The 22,500-nt window shown below is 41.5% G+C and overlaps 1 protein-coding gene and 1 long non-coding RNA gene across 2 annotated transcripts in view; one reads left to right on the top strand and one right to left on the bottom strand.

Moving 5' to 3' along the window:
• LOC103743155 overlaps positions 1 to 9,098 on the bottom strand; it is a 40,439-nt gene extending 31,341 nt beyond the window's left edge. Inside the window, exon 1 of the long non-coding RNA XR_607655.3 lies at positions 8,784 to 9,098. This is a non-coding gene — a long non-coding RNA (uncharacterized LOC103743155). The remainder of the gene's footprint in view (positions 1 to 8,783) is intronic.
• A 58-nt stretch (positions 9,099 to 9,156) lies between these two features.
• Positions 9,157 to 22,500, top strand: part of Igbp1 (immunoglobulin binding protein 1) — a 32,384-nt gene continuing 19,040 nt past the window's right edge. Inside the window, exons 1-5 of the mRNA XM_008844384.3 lie at positions 9,157 to 9,404; positions 9,733 to 10,026; positions 18,077 to 18,272; positions 20,720 to 20,799; positions 21,644 to 21,744. Of these exons, the coding sequence (XP_008842606.1) occupies positions 9,214 to 9,404; positions 9,733 to 10,026; positions 18,077 to 18,272; positions 20,720 to 20,799; positions 21,644 to 21,744 (862 nt within the window). The 5' untranslated portion in view covers positions 9,157 to 9,213. The remainder of the gene's footprint in view (positions 9,405 to 9,732; positions 10,027 to 18,076; positions 18,273 to 20,719; positions 20,800 to 21,643; positions 21,745 to 22,500) is intronic.

Raw genomic sequence — 22,500 nt, forward strand, 5'->3', positions numbered from 1 at the left:
TAGGTCACTTTGGTTCCCAAATTGAATTCCTGACAGCAAAATAATAATAATAATAATAAATGTATGGTTTTCTGGGAATGCTAATTAACTAGACACCATCAGTACACAGTGCATGCATACATTGCAAAAGCACATTGTACCTCATATAAATTTACAATTATTATGCACCCGTTAAAAAGAAAAAAAAATTAAGTAGGAACCAAGAAAGATCTTGGGGAAGGAAAAAAATGTGTAAGAAGTGGCAAAAATTCAGCGAAAAGTTAAAAACATATATATAACAAAAGAAAAAAATAAGCAAATAAAAACAAAACTCCATTTTCATTTTTCCGCCCATGTAATGTTTGCTTAACAGAACAGTGACAGGTGTTGGCCTGTCGGATGGTGTGAAAAATGGCTAGCCCCATTTGCATATTAACCTTCAGTTAATAACCCTGCCAAATCCTGTCTTCTTAGGAAGCAAAAGAGTAGGTTGATTTCATATAGAGAATCAGCCAATGAGAAGCATTGTACTTTTACAATGACTTCATTCACATCAACCACTTGAAAAACCACAAACATGACTGAAGGGTAATGTCTGGAAAATAATGAATACTAAGATAAGAAGACAGATTAGAAAATCTTTTTTTTATGTTTATAAAGGTCAAAGCAAATCCCTGTTTGGATGCAGGATAGAACTAGAAATCAAAAGCAGAAGTCTGGCTTTATACCAGTGGTATTTCATTAGTGCTACAGAGTTCTGACCTATGGCAAATAGTTGCACTAACTTCTAGGAGATGCCCTTTAATGTAAGTGTATCTCTAATAAAGATAATCTACTTTGTCAAAAAAACATTCCTGGTGCTTAGCATTCAAGCAACACACAACAAATCTAAAAAAAAAAGGAAGGAAGGAACTTTTTAAGGTAACATAGCTACCCAGCAGCAGAGGTAGAACCCAAAACAAGGTCTCAAAGGTATTTTTGAGTGCTGTACCACATTTCTCAGAGTGACATACAGAAACAGAATTTTGAATTTTCATTTACTACAATTGTCACTGTATTGGAGGGTTTTTTTCTTTCATGAACTTCTTGCCCCTAGGCAGGGAGATTAAAGTCTCAAAAAATATTTTGTGAAGAGACTTTATAAACTAAGCAATAATACATGTTTTTGGCAAGTTACAAACCGCTCTTGGCATTATACTGCACACAACTGGATTTCATTTAGTGTTATTGCTGGCATTACAGGTACAAATGTCAGTAGTGCTGGGGCAAAACATGGCTCTTGCTCCAAAGAGAGTAAGAGATTGTTTATTGTAAATTATATACGAGTGGCCATAGCGCAGGGACACAAATTCAGGTTACCCTAAATGGCATGATCCACTGTGGAAGAGGTTACATGAATGTTTATTGTCACAGAACAAAAGAAAATCATAAATATATTTACCATGCCAGGCGTGGTAGCACACGCCTTTAGTCCCAGCACTCAGGAGGTAGAGGCAGGCGGATCTCTGTGAGTTCAAGACCAGCCTGATCTCCATAGTGAATTCCAGGCCATCTTGGGCTACAGGGAGACCCTGTCTCAAAAAGACCAAAAGTGGTGTCAATCGATCTTTGACAGGCATGATTTACCAAATACACTGGTGAGGGCATCAGGTAGGCAGGTTACAGCCAAGTGGGAAAATATATTCGATATGTTTCAGAGACGTTATCTGATAGTAACCATCCATAACTTTACAGTTGGTGGAAGCTAGTGATCTGCTAACTTTAACAATACATTCCCGTAAGGTGTAGCAGCACATGCCTATAATCACAGCATTCAGGAGGCAGAGGCAAGTGAATCTCTGTGAGTTCGAGACCAGCTGGAGCTACATAGTGAGCTCCAGGTCAGCCAGGGCTACATAATGAGACCCTGTTTTAAACAAACAAACAATACATTCTGTTATAGTTAATTTTTGTCAACTTGACACAAACCTAGAGGGAATCTCAACTGAGGAATTTCCTCCATCAAACTGGCCCCTACACATGTCTGTAGGCCATTTTCTTGATTGCTAATTGATCAAGGAGGGTTCAGCCTAATGGGGGCTATACATCTCTAGGTAGGTGGGCCTGGTCTATATAAGGAAAGTAGGGGGCTGTAGAGATAGCTCAGGGGTTAAGAGCACTGACTGCTCTTACAGAGGATCCAGGTTCAGTTCCCAGCACCCACATGGTAGCTAACAACTGTCTGTTTCCAGGGGATCCAACGCCCTCTTCTGACCTCCATGGGCACTGCATGACAAGAGTGCACTTACACACATGCAGGCAATACACTCATACACATAAAAGAAAAATAATAAAATATTTTTTAAAAAATAAAGGTAGCTGAACATGAACCAGGAAGCAAGCCAGTAAGCGTTTTCCTTCATGGTCTCTGCTTTAGTTCCTGCCTCCAGGTTCCTGCCTTGGCTTCCCTCAGTGATGAGCTGTAACTTGTAAGATGAAATAACTCTTTTCTCCTCAAGCTGCTATTGGTCAGGATGTTTATCATATCAACAGAAAGCAAACTAGGACCCATTCCAAAAGTTTTACCTAAACAGTCATAAAGGTGTTAGATCAGATACACAGGCTGGTAGCACATGGTTATTAAGAGGACTTACAATCACCCTGAATCATTTGATTCTTGATCTGTAACATTTCATCTGTCCAAAATCAAGATTCTCTAGTCAGCCCATCACTCTTTATAATCTTCAACACAGATGTGGGGTCTTCAAAGAACTACAGTTCACAGTTACTGCCCACTTACACCAAAACAGCAGTAGACCCTCTGAGAACGTCTACACTGCCAACCACACCAATTCAGATGGTCGAGGGAAGGGCTGTTTTATAACATTTCTCTCGCGAATCACACAAGTGCTGCCCAAGATTTTTTTTAAAAAAATCTGTGGTAAACTGGATGTGGTGGCACATGCCTTTAATCCCAGCACTGGGAGGCAGAGGCAGGCGGATCTCTGTGAGTTCAGGGCCAGTCTGGTCTACATAGTGAGTTGCAGGACAGCTGGGTCTACAGGGAGATCCTGTCTCAAAAAAAAATCTGTGGTAAGATCCAACATAACAAATGGCTATCCATCATCTCTATCAGGGAGTCACATGGGAAAATAGTTGGAAAGTCATTTCATGTCTATAATCCACTGATTACTTAAAATACATTCTACTATTCCCATAGACTCCAGTTTCTCTTCATTCCAACTCAGTCTGTACACCGTTGCTCAGTTAATCTTAGCTGTGTGACCTTGAATACGTCATCTAAGTTTTCATGGTTTCTGTTTCCTCCTATGCAGAGCGATGGGAATGTGCAAGGTTAGCTTCATGTCTCCCAGAAATTCCTTGGGTGCCATTACACAAGTTAGGGAAAAGATGGGCCAGGGACTGAGTTGTCAGGCATCTGCATGTCCTCTTTTAACCCAACAGGCCTTGTAGAAATTATAGACCTTTCTAAAATTTGGCTGGGAAAGAGTTATGCTACTGTAGCATTTAAGTACCATTGTACTTTCTTAACTTTTAGGAGCCCTTCTACTTTCCCTAAATGAACATTATTTCTCAAGTCTCATATACAACAGGAATTTAATATGATAAAGTGTTTAATGCAGAAAAACACAACAAACAACTCATTTTTATTACTTTTTTCTGTCTTTTTAAATTTGGTATCATCTCAAAGTAACATGAAATACAATGCTTAAAATGACAGTACTAATTTATAACAGCCACTCAGAGTAGTTAGAAACTTCTACAAAGGAGATGGCTTACAAAGGTCAGGACCAAACTCAAACTGTGTTTATTTTTTCTTTTTAGGCAACAGGAAAGGTGTGTCTTAATCCCCGCAAATGCAGAACAAATGATCTTTAGTGTCACAAATTATCTTGTTTCCAAGTCCCTTCCAAAACTATTATCTTCTTTGTATTTATGGCCAAGGTTAACCCTGAAATATCAGTTTACCGAAGTGACTTGAGATGCCAGAAAAGTATATAGGGAATTTCCAAGTGTTTCTCTTGGTTGTTAAGCAGGAGTTGTAAAGGGAGGCTTATTAGCATCATTGGACCAGGGAACCTTTCCAACCTCTATTTAGGCCTCAGTCCCCTCTCCCTCTTGCAAAGCACACTTGTAGATTGGGCTTCATTCTATACCACATGCATATAGGTGCCCAAGGAGACCAGAAGAGAGTGTCAGATCCCCTGGAGCTGGTGTTACAGGTGATTGTAACAGACCTTGGGTCCTCCAGAAGGGCAAGAAGGGCTCTTAAACACTGAGCAATCTCTACAGCCCCTTTTTCTTTGTCTTTCTAATCGTACCCAACTGAAGGTTGACAGAGTAGAAACAACTCAACTCAGGAGACACTACTAGCATTGTCACAAATGGGTTGGGCAAGTCACTTATTTCCAATGTAATTTTCCCTGATCTTTGAGACTCCCTTCCAGATTTCCAATTCTATGACTGAGTATCTTATCTAAGAAGACTCCTGGAGGGCTGGTGGGATGGTTCTATGGGTAAAGGCACCTGCCCCCAAGCCCAGTGAACTGAGTTCCATCCCCAAGACTCACACAGTGGAAGGAGAGAAATAACTCCCCCAAGTTGTCCTCTGACCTCCACATGCACAAATAAACAAAAATGTTTAGCAAATGGTGAGGGGCTGGAGAGATAGCTCAGTAGGTAAGAGCACTAGCTACTCCTCCAGAGGACCTAGGTTCAATTCCCAGTATCCACATGGCAGCTAATAACCATCCATAACTCCAGTTCCAAGGGATCTGACACCTTATTCTGGCCTCTACTGGCTTTGCACTACATGGGTGTGCTTACATACACGCAGGTAAAACACTCATACACATAAAATAAAAATAAATTAACTTTAAAAAATCTATTTTGCTGCATCCTGTTCCTGAAGATGTGATCCCTAGGCTTTCTGCTCCTGCCACGTCTTTCCACCACACCTCCCAACAATGATGATCTCTAATCCCTCTGAAGTAGCAGCATGTTACAGGGGCATCCCTACACAAAGAATGCCCTCACAGGCCAAGAGGCCCTGACAGGCCATTGTGTGAAGTTGTGATGGTGAAGGCTGGTTGGTGATAGGTAAAAAGTTGGCAGAGAATGAGCGAATGGAGGATGAGGCACCAAGACACAGATAAAACTCTCAGTGGGATAGAGCTTTATTTCACACGGGAGACGTTCCCTTCGGGGAAGGGAAAATGTCTGCCCACGGATTGTAAGCTGGGGTCTTTTAAAAAGGGCTTCTGCTTCCTGCAGAAGGTGGGAAGATGTATTTTTTTTAAAGTTGGGGGGGTGGGAGAGCGGGACTGTTAAAACCTGTCCTCTTTAGAGATCAAAGGGGAAGCCTGCTGTGTTGGCCAAACAGTGGAGAAAAGTCTGCTTCTCTTGACTTCAAACACCAAGGTGCTTATCAGCTAGGTTCCCTTTTCTCAGGAGCATGAGAAGTCCTTGGGATCCTGTTGGTGAGGGGGCAGGGATATCTGAACCTTAACAGTTGGCACTGGAGACCCCAAGAAGACATTGGAGATGCTAGAGCCATGTGACATCTTCGAGGAGAGCTGCATACAGGGAGTAGTACCAGCTCAAGAGAGAGATGTGTATTATATGCAGCACAGCTGGTGGGGTTGAGTCATGTAAGGCCATTGGAAGGAAAGTCCCAGAATGTCAACACAGAACTACTGCATTTGGTGTTTTCCTTGTTCATTTTCTGTCTTGTTTTCGTCCAGTATCTCCTCAGTTTGCCCTCATTCCTCCCTTTTGAAATGTGTATTCAGTTCCATTGCATGTTGGAAATATATAATTTATGTTTTGATTTTACAGGGTCTTACGATTAAAAAAATTGCCTTGAGTCTCAGAAAAGACTTTGGGCTCTGGAAGTTTGAAAATTATTGAGACTGGTGAAGATTATGGGAACATTTGAAGGTGGATTAAATGCATTTTGCATTTAAATGGTCATGAGCCTATGGGGGTCCATGGAACGGAATGTGGTGGTTCAAACATGAGAATGTCCCCCATTAGCTCCAAATATTTGAACATTTTGTTGCCAGTCTGATGCACTGCTTTGGAAGGATCATGGAACCTTTAGGAGGTGTGGCCACGCTGGAGGAAGGATGTCACTGGGGGTGGACTTTGAGAGTTCTTAAGCCTTGCCTAATTTCCCATCTCTTTCTGCTCCCTGTGCCTGCTTGAAAATCTGATCACTTGGCTTTCTGCTCTGGACACCCCCTTCCGCCATGCCTCCCCCACAATTATGGACCATTATCCCTTTAATCTTAAGCTCAAATAAACTCTTCCTTCTATAATAAAAGGAAAAAAAAATATTTTTTTAAAATGGTGACCACATGCACAAGACTCATGCAAACTCAACCAGACAAAAACACAGTATAGAACTGGGGAAATGGTTAAGAAGCCCCGAACTTAGCTGAGGAACGGTTGGCAGCTGTCCACTGCTGGGTAAGGGAGAATTGGTCCTTAAGGGAATGATGCTAGATAGGCTGACCATGCTCCAGTGAAATGAACTCACAACAAGAGACATCTGGGGACATAAACTTGACTCATTAGGCCTTAAAATATATGATAGAATGCATGAAATTCAGTTGGGGGACTATGGGATGAGTGCATATAGGGGAGAGGGCCTAAATATGATTAAGATGCATTGTATGAAATGTGCTAAAATTCAATAAAAAATATATACAGTAAAAGAAATTTTTTTGGTCTTTTTGAGACAGGGTCTCCCTGTAGCTCCAGCTGGCCTGGAACTCATTTGTAGACCAGGCTGGCCTTGAACTGACAGAGATCCTCCTGCCTCTGCCTCCCAAGTGCTGGGACGAAAGGCATGTGCAGCCACATTCAGCTAGTAAAAAAGAAATTTTTATAGAAGCCTTCTGAACTATTAGCATTGGAGTGACTTATTTCTTAGATGTAATGCAATACTGTCCTATATTGCCCTCTAGTTGTTTTTATATGAAAAAAAATTTCCCTTCCCAGATATATTTATCTATCTTAAAAGGCTTATTTTCAGAGGGCAGACAGTGTGCTTTCTACTTAACTTAAATGTCTTAGGACAATTCAGGGGAGTATCCAAAGGTAATCAATATGTATTTATACTTATTTGCCCAAAGCAATGGTGTGCCTTCTTTCAGAATCCTGGAATTGTATTTTACATCAGTGCTGCACAGCAGGAATATGTAAGCTAGAAATGTAACTTTAAAGTTTCCAGTCTGAAGGGCTAGAGAGATGGCTCAGTGGTTAAGAGCACTGGCTGCTCTTGCAGAGGACCCAGGTTCGGTTCCCAGCATCCATATGATAGCTAATCGTGCTTTGTAACTCCAGTTCTAGATGATCTGATGCCCTCTTCTGACCTCTGTGGGCATTGCATGAAATGGGTATACTTACATGCGGGCAATACACTCATACATATAAAATAAAAATAATAAAGAAAGTATTAAAAACTATATACACTTCTAAAAACTATTATTGTATGTGTATATGATGGGGGGCACACATACCATGGCACATGTGTTGAAGGCAGAGGACAACTTTGTAGAGTCAGTTCTCTCTTTTCACCTTTACATGAGTTCCAGGAATAGAACTTAGGTCACCAGGCTTGTGCAAAAAGCGTCTTTACCCAATAAGTCATCTCTCAGGCTAGAAACTTTAAAGTATTTAAAGTTTGTATTTTTAAAAAAGAAAATACTTTAAATTTTCTAGCAGGTTGGACCAGGGATATAGCTCAGTTGGTACAATGCTTGGTTCATGTGCATAAGGCTCTGTGTTCAGTCCCTAGCACCACATAAATTAAGTGTGGCGATAAAAGCCTGTAATTTCTGGGCTCTGTAGTGGAGGCAGCAACGGAGGTGGAGACAGGAGGATCAGAAAACCGAGTATGGTGGCACATTCTTGTAATCCCAGCAGCAGCACAGGATCATCAGTTAAAGGTCAGACTCCTTCCAGGCCAGCCTGGATTTCATGAGACCCTGTATAAAATTTTTTAAAAAATTATAATTTCAACATGTAGTCAAATAAAGTGGGATATTTTCCCTTTTTTATGTCATTGAAATCTGACGTGTAGTTTACACTTACTACACATTTCAATTTAAAATAGCCGCATCCTCCAGGCAGGGTGGTGCATGCCTTTAATCCAACATTGGGGACGCAGAGGCAGGCAGATCTCTCTAAGATCGAGGCTAGCCTCGTCCACATAGTGAGGGCCAGGCCAGTTGGGGCTACAGCGAGACCCCATTTCAAAAACAAACGAACAACAAAAAAAAAGCCACATCCAAGCACTAGGTAGCCACATACTGAACAACATTATTCTGTATTTCTGGACTGCTTTGCAAAAGAATCACTTATTTTTTCTATTCATATCATGACACTAGGTATGTATGTATGCAGGCTAGCCAGAGGGGTGCAAAGATGAATCATATTCACTCTGGTAAGGTAAGTAGATTTGTAAATTACTAGCTGTTAAAAAGCATGGTCGATGGTATGATATGGGTGCACCGAAGAAATCCTGACAGCCAGGTGCGGAGGAGCAACAAAGTAACACTGGACCTGGCAACTAAGTGACAAGCAAGGAAACCGGCTGTGGGGAGATCGGAATTGCAAGACACCAAACTTTCTGGATTAAAGGGGCTCCACACGGTGCGGACCCAAAGGGCGCAGGAGTTGGGGGGGGATGGGGGTGCGGGGTGTCATGAACCGGAACCCGGTGGGCGAGGTTTGGTTGGGAGAAACCTAGAGCTCCGTCTGGTGAGGGACGGAAGCCGGAGGGGGGCGCCACTTACACTGCTCTTGTTCTTGCAACCAGACCTGCGAACCAAGAGAGCGGCGGCTGCTTGAGTCCGGGCCAGCCGGACTCCTCTACTTGGGCAGCGATTCGCCAAGGCCGGCCGGCGTCTGACCGTCACTGCAGCGCGCCGCGTTCGCCCTCCAGCGCTCACTGGCTCGCGCTCTCACTCCAGCCCTGCCACGCCCCCGGGAAGAGCCGGTCCAACAAAAGAGTTCAGAACAGGATGCCTGCTGAAAAGGCGTCCATAGAAACGGTTGCTAGGGCCTGCAAACTGAGGTTCCCAAAAGTGATAGTGGACGCTTTGGTAGCAAGCGATTGGTTAATGAAGCACTGCTTCCGGTGTCATGGGCACTCACGGAAGTCTCCTTACCACGTTTACCTTTGACTTCGGAGAGGAGTTCTTCCGGGTTCCACCCTCCCACAAAATGGCAGCGTCTGAAGAAGAGTTACTGTTGCCACGGCTTCCGGAGCTGTTTGAAACCTGCAAGCAACTTCTCGAGGACGTGGATGTAGCGACTGAACCCACCGGTTCCCGAATAATCCAGGACAAGGTGTTCAAAGGACTGGATCTCCTGGAGAAGGCTTCCGAAATGTTATCGCAACTCGATTTGTTCAGGTACTGGGGAGAGGGCAATAACTGCAAAGAAAGAATAGTTATCAAGGGAGGAGCCATTGAGCCTGAGTGGAAAGGACCTTTAAGGTTAAAATAGTTTGGTTCCTACTTCTCAGTCAGTATACATTCTGAGATGGCTGATACCCCAGGACAATGCTCCCTAGTGTCCGGCTGCTGCATAGGCCTTGGGTAAACGTGCTCAGCCACTTTTATTTCAACTGCCCAGCTTTGCTTTTGCACCACTCTCTCCCAGCCCTATTCTTTCCCAGGAAGCAAGGGGCACGGTTTGATGCTCAACCAGGCTTCACGGCCTCCTCTTTGCTCTTTCCAGCCGAAATGAAGATTTGGAAGAGATTGCTTCCACCGACCTGAAGTACCTGATGGTGCCAGCGTTTCAAGGAGCTCTCACCATGAAGCAAGTCGATCCCAGCAAGCGCCTTGATCATTTGCAGCGGGCTCGAGAACACTTTATAAACTACTTAACTCAGTGTCATTACTATCATGTGGCAGAGTTTCAGCTGCCCCAAAGCAAGAATAACTCAGCAGAAAATAACACTGCTAGTTCTTCCATGGCCTATCCAAATCTGGTTGCTATGGCATCTCAAAGACAGGCTAAAATAGAGAGGTGGGTCAGTAGCTGTATTTGAGAGCTGTAGTGCTGTTGGGGTGCATGTGTTTTGGGGGGCCTGCAGAATAGTGTATGCTGTTTTCTTGGTTCATTGAGCATAGTCCCTGGTGAGAACAAACTTTTCTGAGTTTTGCGAAGACTTTGTCTTTGATGAGGTGATTGTACTAAAATTTCAGAGCTTTCCCATTACCTTATCGTTGTCAACAGTAGCAATATAGTTTAGTAAAATATATCCTAACTTTTTCCATATCACAGTATAGTGGTGTCTGTATGGAGTAAATATCTCTGAAATGCACAATATGTCATATCTGTGGTCCATCCATGTTCTATTGAGCAACTGTTTGAGGCAGAGATGTGATCATAGCTTTGTTATAACTTCATTATGTGGTCTTGAAAAAGTTATTTACTCTTAGTTTAAAAACATACTCAATGCATGCTTAGTATCTAAGAACTGTTAGGCACTGAGAATACAAATTGTATGGGTACTTGTATGATTGTGAGTGATTGTTGTGTTCTGGTGAGGAAAATTGGCATAGAAGCAGAATGGCAATATAAAGTGATATCCAGAGAGATGGACAGGGTACCACGAAAGCAGCCAAGGGGGCACATAACCAAAGGGAACAGGAGAGAGGAGTAGGCTTCCTGGAGAAGAGGATTTCTGTTCTGAGATGTTTAGAGGAATAAGAATGTTATTCTGAGGAAGAAGAGAGGAGGGCATTAATCCACAGAGGTAATATCACTAGTAAAGCCACAGAAGCATTAAAGAAACAGTGTTGGATTGGCATTGTTTGGGAGGGGACCAGCACCCCTAAACAATGAAATGAGGCTAGAGCCAAAAGGGTTTGTGGAGCAGTGAAAGAATGATGCTGAATAATATCACAGAGTCCACATTAAAGAGAGCTTGAGATATGATTAAAAGGTAAAGGAGCAAGCTTGGGACGATGTTTGAATCACAGTTCCAGCATTTGTTACTCTGTGATCTGGGGAAAGTTACTTAATTTCCCCAGCTATAATATTGAAATAATAATAAGTTCTTCTTCATAGAGTATTTTATGGGAGCAGGCAGAAATACATATAAAGCTCTTAGCTCAGTAGCTGGCACATAGTATTTTATAAATATAGGTTGTTTATTAAAAAGTAGCCGATGCTAAAGAGCTTCATTTGGTTGATGACTGAAATCTACAGAAGAATAGTGTTGGTTTCTGTTTTCTGTTTAAAGAGTGAAGAGTAGCATATGTTTGCATTCTAACTAGCATACTTGATCCAGTTAGGCCACTGAGGTGATGACATAAGGGCAGTGGCAGAGGAAGCGAGGGAGTGTATATATTTAGGAGGGTTGAATCTGCAGAAAATCTGGTGATCATTTGGTTGTGAAAGGTAGGATAATAGGAAGCAACAGGAGGGTGTGTATGTTTCTGAATCTGGTGAACAGCTGTGGAATTCATTGAGGTAGGGAATGAAGAAGGAAGAACAAATCAGGGTAGGGGAAAGTATGAATCCAGTGCTGAGTCCTGTTGAGTCTAAGGTACCTCCAGGACATTCACATAGAGATGTCTGGTAGCATGAAACTCAGAGGTAAGTCTTGGACTTTGGAGGGTGGAGAATTGGTTGATTTATTCAATGAGTGTTTATTGAGCGCTTCCTGTGTGCCAGGAACTGTTCTAGATGTTAGAGAACATTCAAAGTTAATGCCATCACGAACCTCTTGCTCTGGTAGATACAATAAGCTACTAAAAAGTGTAAATTCAGCCTAACATACACAAGGCTCTGAGTTACACACAAAACAGAATAAAGGGGAAAAATTGGAATAAGTGTTAAGGGTATGAAGAATAATAAAATGTAATTAGGGAATAGTGCATCACAGTGAGTGATTTTTGAAGATGTGATAAAATGGATTCCAGAATTTTGAAATTATGAACTGCCCATAGGCATATATCAGGAATGTAAACAGTGAATCTTGTGTCTGAATAACTCTACCAAGAAAGACTTTAAATGCCATAGAGATACAGAAAAATAAGGAAGTGGAAACACCTGGCTGGAGAGGTGAGGAAGATGTTGCAGAACGTAATGGCCTGTGAGATGAGTACTAAAAGATCTTTAAAAAATCAAAATTATAGGTTTTCCTGAATGTGTAAGTAATAATGCTCATTGTCAAAAATTGCAAAACAAGCGTTTTTTTAGATCAAAAATAAGCTTTAACCCTAGCCTTCAGAGATGTCATTGTTAACTTTCTGCTGTATTTTCTTTCAGATACATAGTTATTTTAGCTAATAAATTGGAATAATACTGTAAATACAGCTTTTATCCTGTTTTCTAAAACTTAATATTGTGAGCATTTCCCATCTTCTGAAACCATATTTAATGGTTATGTAATATTCCATTCTGTAGTTGTACCATGATCATTTAAATTATTACTGTCAAATACTTAGATTGGAGGGTTTTTGTTTTTTTTTTTTGCTTGCTTTTTTTGGGGTGTGTGTGTGTCTAAGTAACACTATGAACAAATATTTTAACTCTTTAGTTATTCTTTCCTTAAGATAGATTCCTGGGGCCAGTGTCTGGGACAAAGAGTTTGAATATGTTAAGGCTCTTGGTGCATGGCAACAGTGTTGCCTTCCATAAGAACAAAGTGTTAAGTAGGTCCTGTTGTACTAGCCCTAGATGTTAACACTTAGAAAATCCAGCTGGGCAAATAGGAAAAGGTACCTAAAAGTGTTTGACAGATGAGTTATCACCACTACCTTTATGCTAATGGCTCACGAACTCCTATCACTAGCGTATAACCCTCCTGATCTTCAGGTCCATGATTCCAACACCGTTTGTGGGTACTTCACAGATATTTCAAACTTGACATGCCATGAAATTGATCCATTGGCTTTTCTCTACTTCTCTTTTTTTCTTTTCTGTTGTGATACCAGGGATTGATTCCAGGGTCTCAAGCATGCTAGGTAAGCACTCTACATCTCTAGCCCAAACCCTTGGGTTTTTTTGACCCAAAGTGTACCCACATCCCCAGGTCGTACCCATTTTAGTAAGTATACCACAGTTCACCTGGATATGTCAGCAAGAAACCTAGGGAGTTAGCTTCAGCTCCTACCTTTTTCTGAATTTCCTCATCCAGTCCATCAGCAAGGCCTGTCAATTCTAGCTACAAAGCTATCTTCTGTCCTTCCCTCCATGTCCACTTGCATACCTTGGTGTGGGCCACCAGCACCTCTCAACCTGGGGTAGCCAAACCATTAACTACAGGGTCCTATGTAATCTGGTGTGTGCTTCTCTGATTTTGTCACATATCGTTCTCCGCTTGTTCATTAGACCCCAGCTACAATGGTTGCCCTTCAGTTCTTTGAACAGATTTCTTTGTACTGTTCTCTCTGCATTTGATTTGCTTCATATGGATAATTCTTTATTGTTTAGGTCTTGGCTTAACTGTTATTCCTTAGAGGCCTTTCCAAACCAGTCTCTGTAAGTAGTTAACCTCGGTCATTCTCTTCACCCCATATCTGTTTCCCTCATGACATGTACCTCACATGGAATTTTGTCATGTGTTTGTCTTCTTGGATTTTTGTCTATCCTACTAGAATGTGTACTCCATTAATGCAAGAACCATTTCTCTCTTCTACACTGTGCTAGGCCTAGCACAGCGCCTGCCATGTAGAAAGTGCTCCAGCACTGTTAATGTTGACAAATGGGAGAAACAACGTGTGCAAAAACCCAGGTGGAGGTAGACTGAAGTATGTATGTGGAAATAGACAATAGTCTGGTTTGGCAGAAGCTCTAAATTAGTATGAGCAGAGGTCTATACAAATGACATGATGTATAGGATACTGAAAGGGTACAGTCAATCAAAAAGTTAGTGGTCCAGCTGAAATGAGGTTGTAAAAGTGAAGTTAGGCCAGCTGTGGTGGCCCATACCTTTAATCCCAGCACTCAGAAGGTAGAGGAAGGGCAGAGCTCTGTGAGATCGAGGCCAGCCTGGTCTACATGGTGAGTTATACAGGGATACCCTGTCTCAAAAAAATGATGAAGTTATAACTATCACTAATTTTGCAAGAAGCATTTATATGACTAGAAAAGAAATAAGGGAAAATCCTTTGGTAGCTAAGTGGTAGAGTGCTTGCCTAGAATATATGAGGTCCTGGATTTAATCCCCAATACTGCAAACAAACCAATCCTCAAGTTACTCAGACTCTTACTTACTTTCTATAAGTCCCTCTGTGCGTGGCTTTAGCCACTTAGACCATCATAAAGAAAGCACTTAAGTGGCATGCCCTTTCATAACCTGCTTCCCATGCATATTCTCTAATTCTCATCTTTGAGGAATAAGTATGACTTTAGTTGATTAACAGCACCTGCATTCTTTGGACAGAAATGAAAGTTGAAGCTGGGTAAGTAATGAGTCTATCTTGAGATTTGCTGGATTTAGGTTCCACAGTGACAACTAGACAGCCACTTCCATAGACAGATGGAAATGTGCAACTAAAACTTGGGAATTTGTTTTCTGGGCTGTTGAAAAAATTTACATACTCTATACTGTGGTGAGTATAGTTGAGTTTTCCAAATGAAAACATATAGAAAGAAAAAAAAGCTCCAAGGATTACACCATGGGATGGGATAAGAGAAAAATGAAGAAGATAACTCAACAAGATATAAATGGAAGAATTTACAAAGCCTGCGAAAGAGAGAAGGCGTTATATCCTTTCTGAGAACTCTCCCTACATATTCCCCCCACACGTGTAGCACTTAATTCATGTTATTACCGTTCAGTCTCTAGACTTGGAACTCCTCAAGGTCAGAGGGCTTGATTAATGGTATATTAGTACTGTAATTATATTATTTTATCTCATGGTACCAACCCAGTAATTGGGTAATAATAGAGCTTGGTGGTATCTGAGGAGTGGTAATCAGAAAGATGGGAGCAATACGATATTGCCAAAAAATAACATTCTTTGGAATCAGACCATCCAGGACCAGTTTCTACCACTTAATAGATGGGATATCATCTGTCCCTGACCTCCCCCAGCCTCAGTTTTCTCATCAGCTAATAATATTTGTATTGCTGGTTACAAAGCATTTTCATGTGCATTTTTCTATTTGAGCCTCTTAACCCCATGAAGTAGATCTGTTGTAAAAATACAGGAATGGCATTGAAAATTGACTTCCCCAAAATTACATAGCTGGTAAGTAGTGAGGTTAGAATTTAATATCAGGTCTTCAAGCTCCCTGTTCTAGTGCTGTTCCCCCTAAAACATAGAAGAGTGGTCCCTTGACGGGTAGAAAATAGATTGAGGAAGAGTATTTCTAAGATGGGAGAATGACAGCAGTAGAGTGAAAACTTATAACTGCTAATATCAAAGACTAGCAGTGTGTTCCCCCCCCCAAAAAAATGGATAGGGACAAGATTGCTAAAAGAAGAATTAGATTAGGATATCTGACTAGAGGAAGAAGGCTGAAGCAAAGATTTGAAGATAGAGGAAAATGGAGTGCTGGCCCTCAGTCAAGTATGTTAGCATGGAATCTCCACAAAAAAATTACCAAAAAGATAGCCATGCTTGATGATAGGGATTTATAGTTGGCCAATTTGATAATTTATAATTCCTTAGCTTTCTTTAGCTTCTTGAACATAGCACAAGGGAATGCCCAAGTCAGAATGGTTACAGGGGTAAGGGAGTCTCAGGCAATAAGTTTGTTTTCATGTGGTTAGTGGTTGACACTGGGGAATCTAGAACAGTGGTATAGTCTAGGATGGTGGTTTTCAGTCTGTTCCTTAGAGACTTAATGTTTCTTCTAGTGTCTGGGTAATGGCAGGAGCCTTCCTCTGATTTCACCAAGGCACATTTTATCTGTTTATCACTTAGTGGGGTCCAGTACACATTCTCATTTGAAAAAGTTCTTCTAACTGAAAGGGTTTTTTTAAGCCACTAACCTAAAAGAATAGATACTTAAGAGTCAGGAGTCTAAAATCTGAAAAAGAACTAAGTCATAGAAGCAAAGACATGGAAGATAGGGAAGGGAACAAAGCGTGCATGGGTTGGATACACACAAGAAAGAAAAGAAGCAAAAGAGCTTTATTTAGAGGACCATTAGACTCACCCACAATTCACCCTGGATTATATATATTCCAGGACCCTTGTATACTTTTTTTTCCTGTGACATAGGCACCTCCATTGAAAAGGCTGGGTAGTTTTCCTCATAGCATTCATAAATTAGGAATTGATCTTTGATCTGACCTTGTATTGTTGTACTCAAAAAGCTACCTATGTTGATGGTGTAACATAAAAGATACTTTGTTGTAAGAGGAAAAGAGCCAAAACATTTCTGTAACATTGTTTCCAGGAAAGTGGTCCTTGACTTGTGGGTAACACTTCTGCCTGGAGCCAGGTGTGATGGCACATACCTTTAATCCCAGCACTCTGGGAAGCAGAGGCAGGCAGATCTCTGTGAATTCATGGCCAGCCTGGTCTATAGAGTGAGTTCAGGGCAGCTAGGGCTACAGGGAGACCCTATCTCAAAAAGCCAAGAAAAACCCTTGGCAAAAAAATAAGAAGGAAGGAAAAGAAAGGGAAGGGAGGCAAAGAGATGGGGGAAAAGGAGGAGGAAGACATACATGCAGAGGAAGGAAAGACGAAAATACATACATGTAGAGGAAGGAGAAAAATGCATACATGTAGAATTGTATATAAAATTTCAGGAGTTCTAGGACCAGCCCCCTCGTGCTATATTCTCCATTGACTTGAGACTAAGACCTTCACATTCTGGATGTGTGGAGTGAGGTCCCAGGCAGAAGTGCTCTGATATGCATGCCTTAGAAACCTTGACATTTTCACTTGACTCGTGTTTGCTGCAAGCCCTCACATTCAACAAATCAGCAAGTCTAGCCTGTTCTGTGTTTTAAACCCATTCAGACCTCACCACCTGCACTGATGCTTCCTATTTATGATAACCCTCTTTCACCTGGATTGTGTTGCTTTTCCTGTTTCCTATCTCCTAGTCCCTATCTGCTCCACATAACAGCCAGAGTGGGCCATATTTTTTTGAAATCTTTTCATGTTAGTCTGTTCTGTTGGGTTATATATTATGTTCAGAAGCTCCCAGTGGCTTTCCTCTCTCACCTAAAATACTGCATGGTATTGAATAGGTTAGGTCAGGGCCTACAAGTTCTACATATTATTTCCTTTCACTTCTTCACTCTTTTCTAGACGGTCTCCTTCCTCATTTGCATTGGCTTTTCCTCTTAGAATACTCTTTCAGCTATCAGTATGACTTGCTTCCTTCCTGATGCCTTTGCTCAGGTCACTTTGTATATACTAGTACTACTCCCAGACCATCGTTCTATCCATTTGACCTTGCTTTTTACTGCTTCATAGCACATACCCCACCTGACTTGTCTATTTCTTTAGATCTGTCTTCTTCCACTAGAATGAAAGCTTCTTGAAAGCAAGGACTTTCTTTTATAAATTGTTCCTGGCAGTGAAATTTCCAGTCACATAATAGGTAGTCTGGTGATAATTGACAGATAAATGATAGATGAGGTACTAGGAAGTCATCCTGAAAAAGGCAGCCAACATGGTTGAGTCTTAAAGTTAGATAAAGATGAATCAGAAGAGCTAAGGAACGTTTTACAGGGAAGATAAGAGATGACCATTTTTAGGCTGGATGCTCAGTGTCAGTGTTCTCCATAAGTCTTCCATTTCAGAGTTAATCTTCAAGGGTTCATAAAACTTTAGAGGTCATATTTACCTGCCACTGAGCATCCAGCAGAGAGAGGGTTGATATGACCAGTGACTAGAGCACTCTCATCCCTAAAGACAACGGCAGGTCTTACTGAGATCAAGTTATGTCTAGGCCATTCCTTGCTTTGCATCTGGGAGCTAGCTCTGGACTAAAGAATCTATTCCTAGAATTCCTAGATTATAGAATCCATTTCCAGGGTGGAAATTGGCATACTTACTACGTGGACATTTGCAAAGGCAAAGTCTTACTGTGGCATTTTGAAGAAATTTGTCTTTATTTTTAAGTTCATGGGCAATGCTTTTCTGTGGAACAGATACAAGCAGAAGAAGGAGGTGGAGCATAGGTTGTCTGCGCTGAAATCTGCTGTGGAAAGTGGTGACGCAGATGATGAGCGTGTTCGTGAATATCACCTCCTTCACCTTCGGAGGTGGATTGGTATCAGCTTAGAAGAGATTGAGAGCATTGACCAGGAAATAAAGATCCTGAGAGATAAAGACTCTTCAAGAGAGGTAAGCCTTGCCCCTGCCCACATAGCTTGGGAAGCTGCCACCAGAAGTTTAAACATTCTGCAGGAGAGAAATCAAGTTAAAATCCTTAGCTGGGGTGTAGTGGTGCACACTTATAATCACAGCTACTCAGGAAGCTAGGCAGAAGGATCACAAGTTCAAGGTCTGTCTGGGCTACATAGTGAGTTAAAAGGCAAACTTGAGTGACACCAAGATACTATGTCAAAACAAAAAACTGTAAAAGATTGGGAATGTAGCTCAGTGACAGAGCACTTGTCTAGCATGGGCAGAGCCCTCATTTTATTTATTTTTTAATTTTTGGTCTTTTTGAGACAGGATCTCCCTTTAGCCCTAGCTGACCTAGAACTCACTATGTAGACCAGGCTGACCTTGAACTCACAGAGATCCACCTGCCTCTGCCTCCCAAGTGCTAGGATTAAAGGTATGCACCACCACACCCGGCCAGAGCCCTCATTTTAATCCTTAGTACTACAAAAATAAATCTTAGTGAGTTTCCATAAAGGTATTGTCTTAGGATGAGTGGAGAAAGGCCAGTGGTTCAATAGGGTGGCTTTCTGGTTCACTTATAACGGCCTTCCCTGACTCTCTATAATCTGTAAGGCACTTATAACTGTATGACATATCATGAAATACTTTCCTTGAAATTAGAATTGGTTTTGGCTGTACAAAGTCACAACTGTTGAAAATATGGCATAAGGATGGAAGGAGGCGTTTAACATCTGCTTGATCATGATAGTAAATGGAAAGAAAAATAAGAAAAGCAAAAGTAGGAGAGGGAGGGAGGGGAGGGGGAGGGGGGAGAGCACGAACAAGGAAGATGAAACAAAAGCCTAGGGAATGTGTTTAGGTGGGGGGAGGCTTGGAAGTTACCTTTACACAGTGATGTACTCTTAGACCTTAGATTTTTGATCACCCAGGTGAAACCACAGCAAGGGCATCTTTAGATCCTGAATTCCCAGAGGACTGGTGTTTTTAAAGCCTGGTAGAAGAGCTTTGAGTGTCTTTGAACATCCTAACCCTGTTCTGGAGCTGCTTCAAAGAGTCGGCTCTGTTGCCACTTGCTCTCGGGTACAGGATACAACATGAATTGGATTGAATTTATCAGCCGGCACAAGAATTTAAGACCACAGGAAAACTTTTTAATTTGATTTGTCCTAAGTAGCCTAGGCGCTGTTAACCTGAGGATAGCACCAACCCAGTTCTTCATATTAAAGGATCAAAGAATGAACAGTTAGTATTCTAGCGTCATAAGGCCCCTTGAGCATATCTAGATGAGTGCTTTTCCAGCGTTTTGAAACTAGACCCTCTGAGTCCTGCCCAGTCCTTTGATTGGCATGTGGTTTTTTTGTTTTATTTCGCTTTAATGATCTCTCATATGGTACTGAGATGGGTTCTGGAAGTGATGGAGCAAAAAGCAAATGAGCACCTTCTATTTAACTGTACCTTGTTCCAGCACGTCTCTAGATTGCCACTGTTCCTTGAAACATTCCTGTATACTTTCATACAGAAACTAGTCTGTCCTTCCTCCCTTTACTGACAAACATCAAATTCTAAAATACCCTAGAGGTTCTTGACAGTTAGTAGCATAATTACATTGGAAAGGGCCTTTAGAAGAAAGATCTTAATTCTTTTCCACAGATGGTCAGACTGAAGAGAAGAGCTTCAGATACAGCTCAAGGAATTTCTGTGGAATGTGGAAGTGGGCTTTAGAATTTCCTTTTTTGGAGTGGTTGTTTTGAAACCAAATAATTTTTTCCTTGTGGTAAGATTACTGAGAAGACTTGTTCTCTCTCTTTTTAGCAAGATACTTAAGACCCCTGAAGATTGCTAAATAGAAGGGACTGTCAAGAGGGCTCAGTGGGTAAAGGCAGTTGCCACCAAGACTGGTGACCTGAATTTGGTCTCCAGGCGCGCGCTCTCTCTCTCTCTCTCTCTCTCTCTCTCTCTCTCTCTCTCTCTCTCTCTCTCTCTCTCTGTGTGTGTGTGTGTGTGTGTGTGCTCTCTCTCTCTCTCTCACACACACACACACACACACACACACACACACACACACACACACACACACCACACACACATCTATAAATAAATGTAAAAAAAATTACCAAGATTGATAAATACTAGGGAGTGAATTTTGAATCCAGAGCTTTTCCCGTACCAGAAGACTTGAAAGCCTGCATGGTGGATTAGGTAAAATGGCAAATGCATCTCTAAAATTAATTTTTTCCTTAGGAATCAACTTCTCACTCATCTCTTCCAGAGAAGCCTCCAATGAAACCCTTCAAATAAATGTAAAAAAAATTACCAAGATTGATAAATACTAGGGAGTGAATTTTGAATCCAGAGCTTTTCCCGTACCAGAAGACTTGAAAGCCTGCATGGTGGATTAGGTAAAATGGCAAATGCATCTCTAAAATTAATTTTTTCCTTAGGAATCAACTTCTCACTCATCTCTTCCAGAGAAGCCTCCAATGAAACCCTTCATACTCACTCGGAACAAGGCCCAAGCCAAGTAGGTAGTGCTACAGACTGATCTACCTTTCAGCCTCTGTTGTTAGGATTCCTTGCAATGCTTGAGCAATGTGCAGAATGGACATTCTGCACAGTCACGGCTTCAGCTATGAAGGTGTACTTTCAACAAAGAGATGAAAGCTTTCCTGATGCTTTCTCCACGTTTGTCCTCAGAAATTTCCTTCACCTCAAGCTTAAAAGTAAGCAGATAGATAACACAGGAAGAAAACTGACTCCTATGCAGCATCGCATGCTTTAAATGTTTTTCCACTATTGCCACTCTTCTGGCTTTCAGGAGCAATTCTCAGAAGGACGCATGGTTTAATTCTGAGTTCTTAGTGCTATTCCATAGGGTAGCAGGGCATGTTTCAGAGGCACCAACTACTTTTTTATTATTTTTTATGTGTATGAATGTATTGCCTGCATGTATGTAAGTGCACCCATGTCATGCAGTGCCCACAGAGGTCAGAAGAGAGTGTCGGATCCCCTGGAACTGGAGGTATGGACAGCTGCTAACTGCTATGTGGGTGCTGGGAATCAAACCCAGGTTCTCAGAGCCATTAACTATTAATTGCCAACCCATAGTGTCATTGTGGAGCACTGGACCTTGGGATTGCTTATTGGGAGATGACCCTCAGCTGTTTTCTCCTCGTGAACGCTCTTGACTTTAATGCCTCTTTCTGGATGCTTACTTTTAAGCATCTCTCTAGGAGTTTGTACAACTTCTCAAAAGATTGCTGTGTGCTGTGTAGGGGAACAAGGTTGAAACCTGCCTCATCATTAGAGACTGCTCAATATTGCAATGTATTTTTTTAACTTTACTAAATGAAATATGATTTTTGCAGAGTATTTGGAGCCGGTTATCCAAGTCTGGCAACTATGACAGTGAGTGACTGGTACGAGCAGCATCAGAAACACAGCGTATTACCAAACCAGGGAATATCAGGTATGAAGGGGCGGGAGGAGAGTACTGCTTGTACTGCTGGCTTCTTACTCATTTACAATTAAAACCTAGCCAAGGATTGTTGGTCTTTAGGAGCAGAAGTAGTCTGGGCAAAGTTTCTGGGTAATAGAAAGATTCTAGACAGAATCTAGGCAGTATCATTTATACTGTAAAAATAAATAGATTATTCTGAATGGTATAGTTCTAAATGGTAGTTCTAATGGTATATCTCTCTAAATAAGATGTAAATATAGCAACCAGATAATAAAACCAAAAATCCATGGAAAGCAGTCCCACTTCTGGTAATGGCAGAGCAGATTGTATCTGGCCAATCCCTGTATAGATAACAATTAGAAACTGAAGAAAATATTTTTAAAGCTACAACTCCCTGAGTGTACTGGTTGCACTTAAAAGGAGGGAATGAAACTCCTGATTCCTGGAGAGGAGGGATTCTGATTTTCTTTATTATTGGTGCCCACTTTGGTAGTTGGACCATAGTAGGTACTCAGAAGCATCTTTGGAAGGGGAAGGGCAGTATGTATTATATAGCAGAAAAGGCCATGGACAGGCCTGGGGTGACCAGGACACTTTCTGCTACTTAGCAGATGGGATATTGTCTACCCCACTGAACTTTAGTTTTCCTGTCTCATTTGACCCTCTTAACCCTATGAAGGAAACATTCATATATATATTAAAGTAAAGACATGGTCTCTAAAAAGTGACTCACCATGCCTTAACTAGTATAGTAGCCAGGCTAGG

The sequence above is a fragment of the Nannospalax galili genome, unplaced genomic scaffold (genome assembly GCF_000622305.1).
Source record: "Nannospalax galili isolate Female #2095 unplaced genomic scaffold, S.galili_v1.0 scaffold280, whole genome shotgun sequence".
NCBI lineage: Eukaryota > Metazoa > Chordata > Mammalia > Rodentia > Spalacidae > Nannospalax > Nannospalax galili.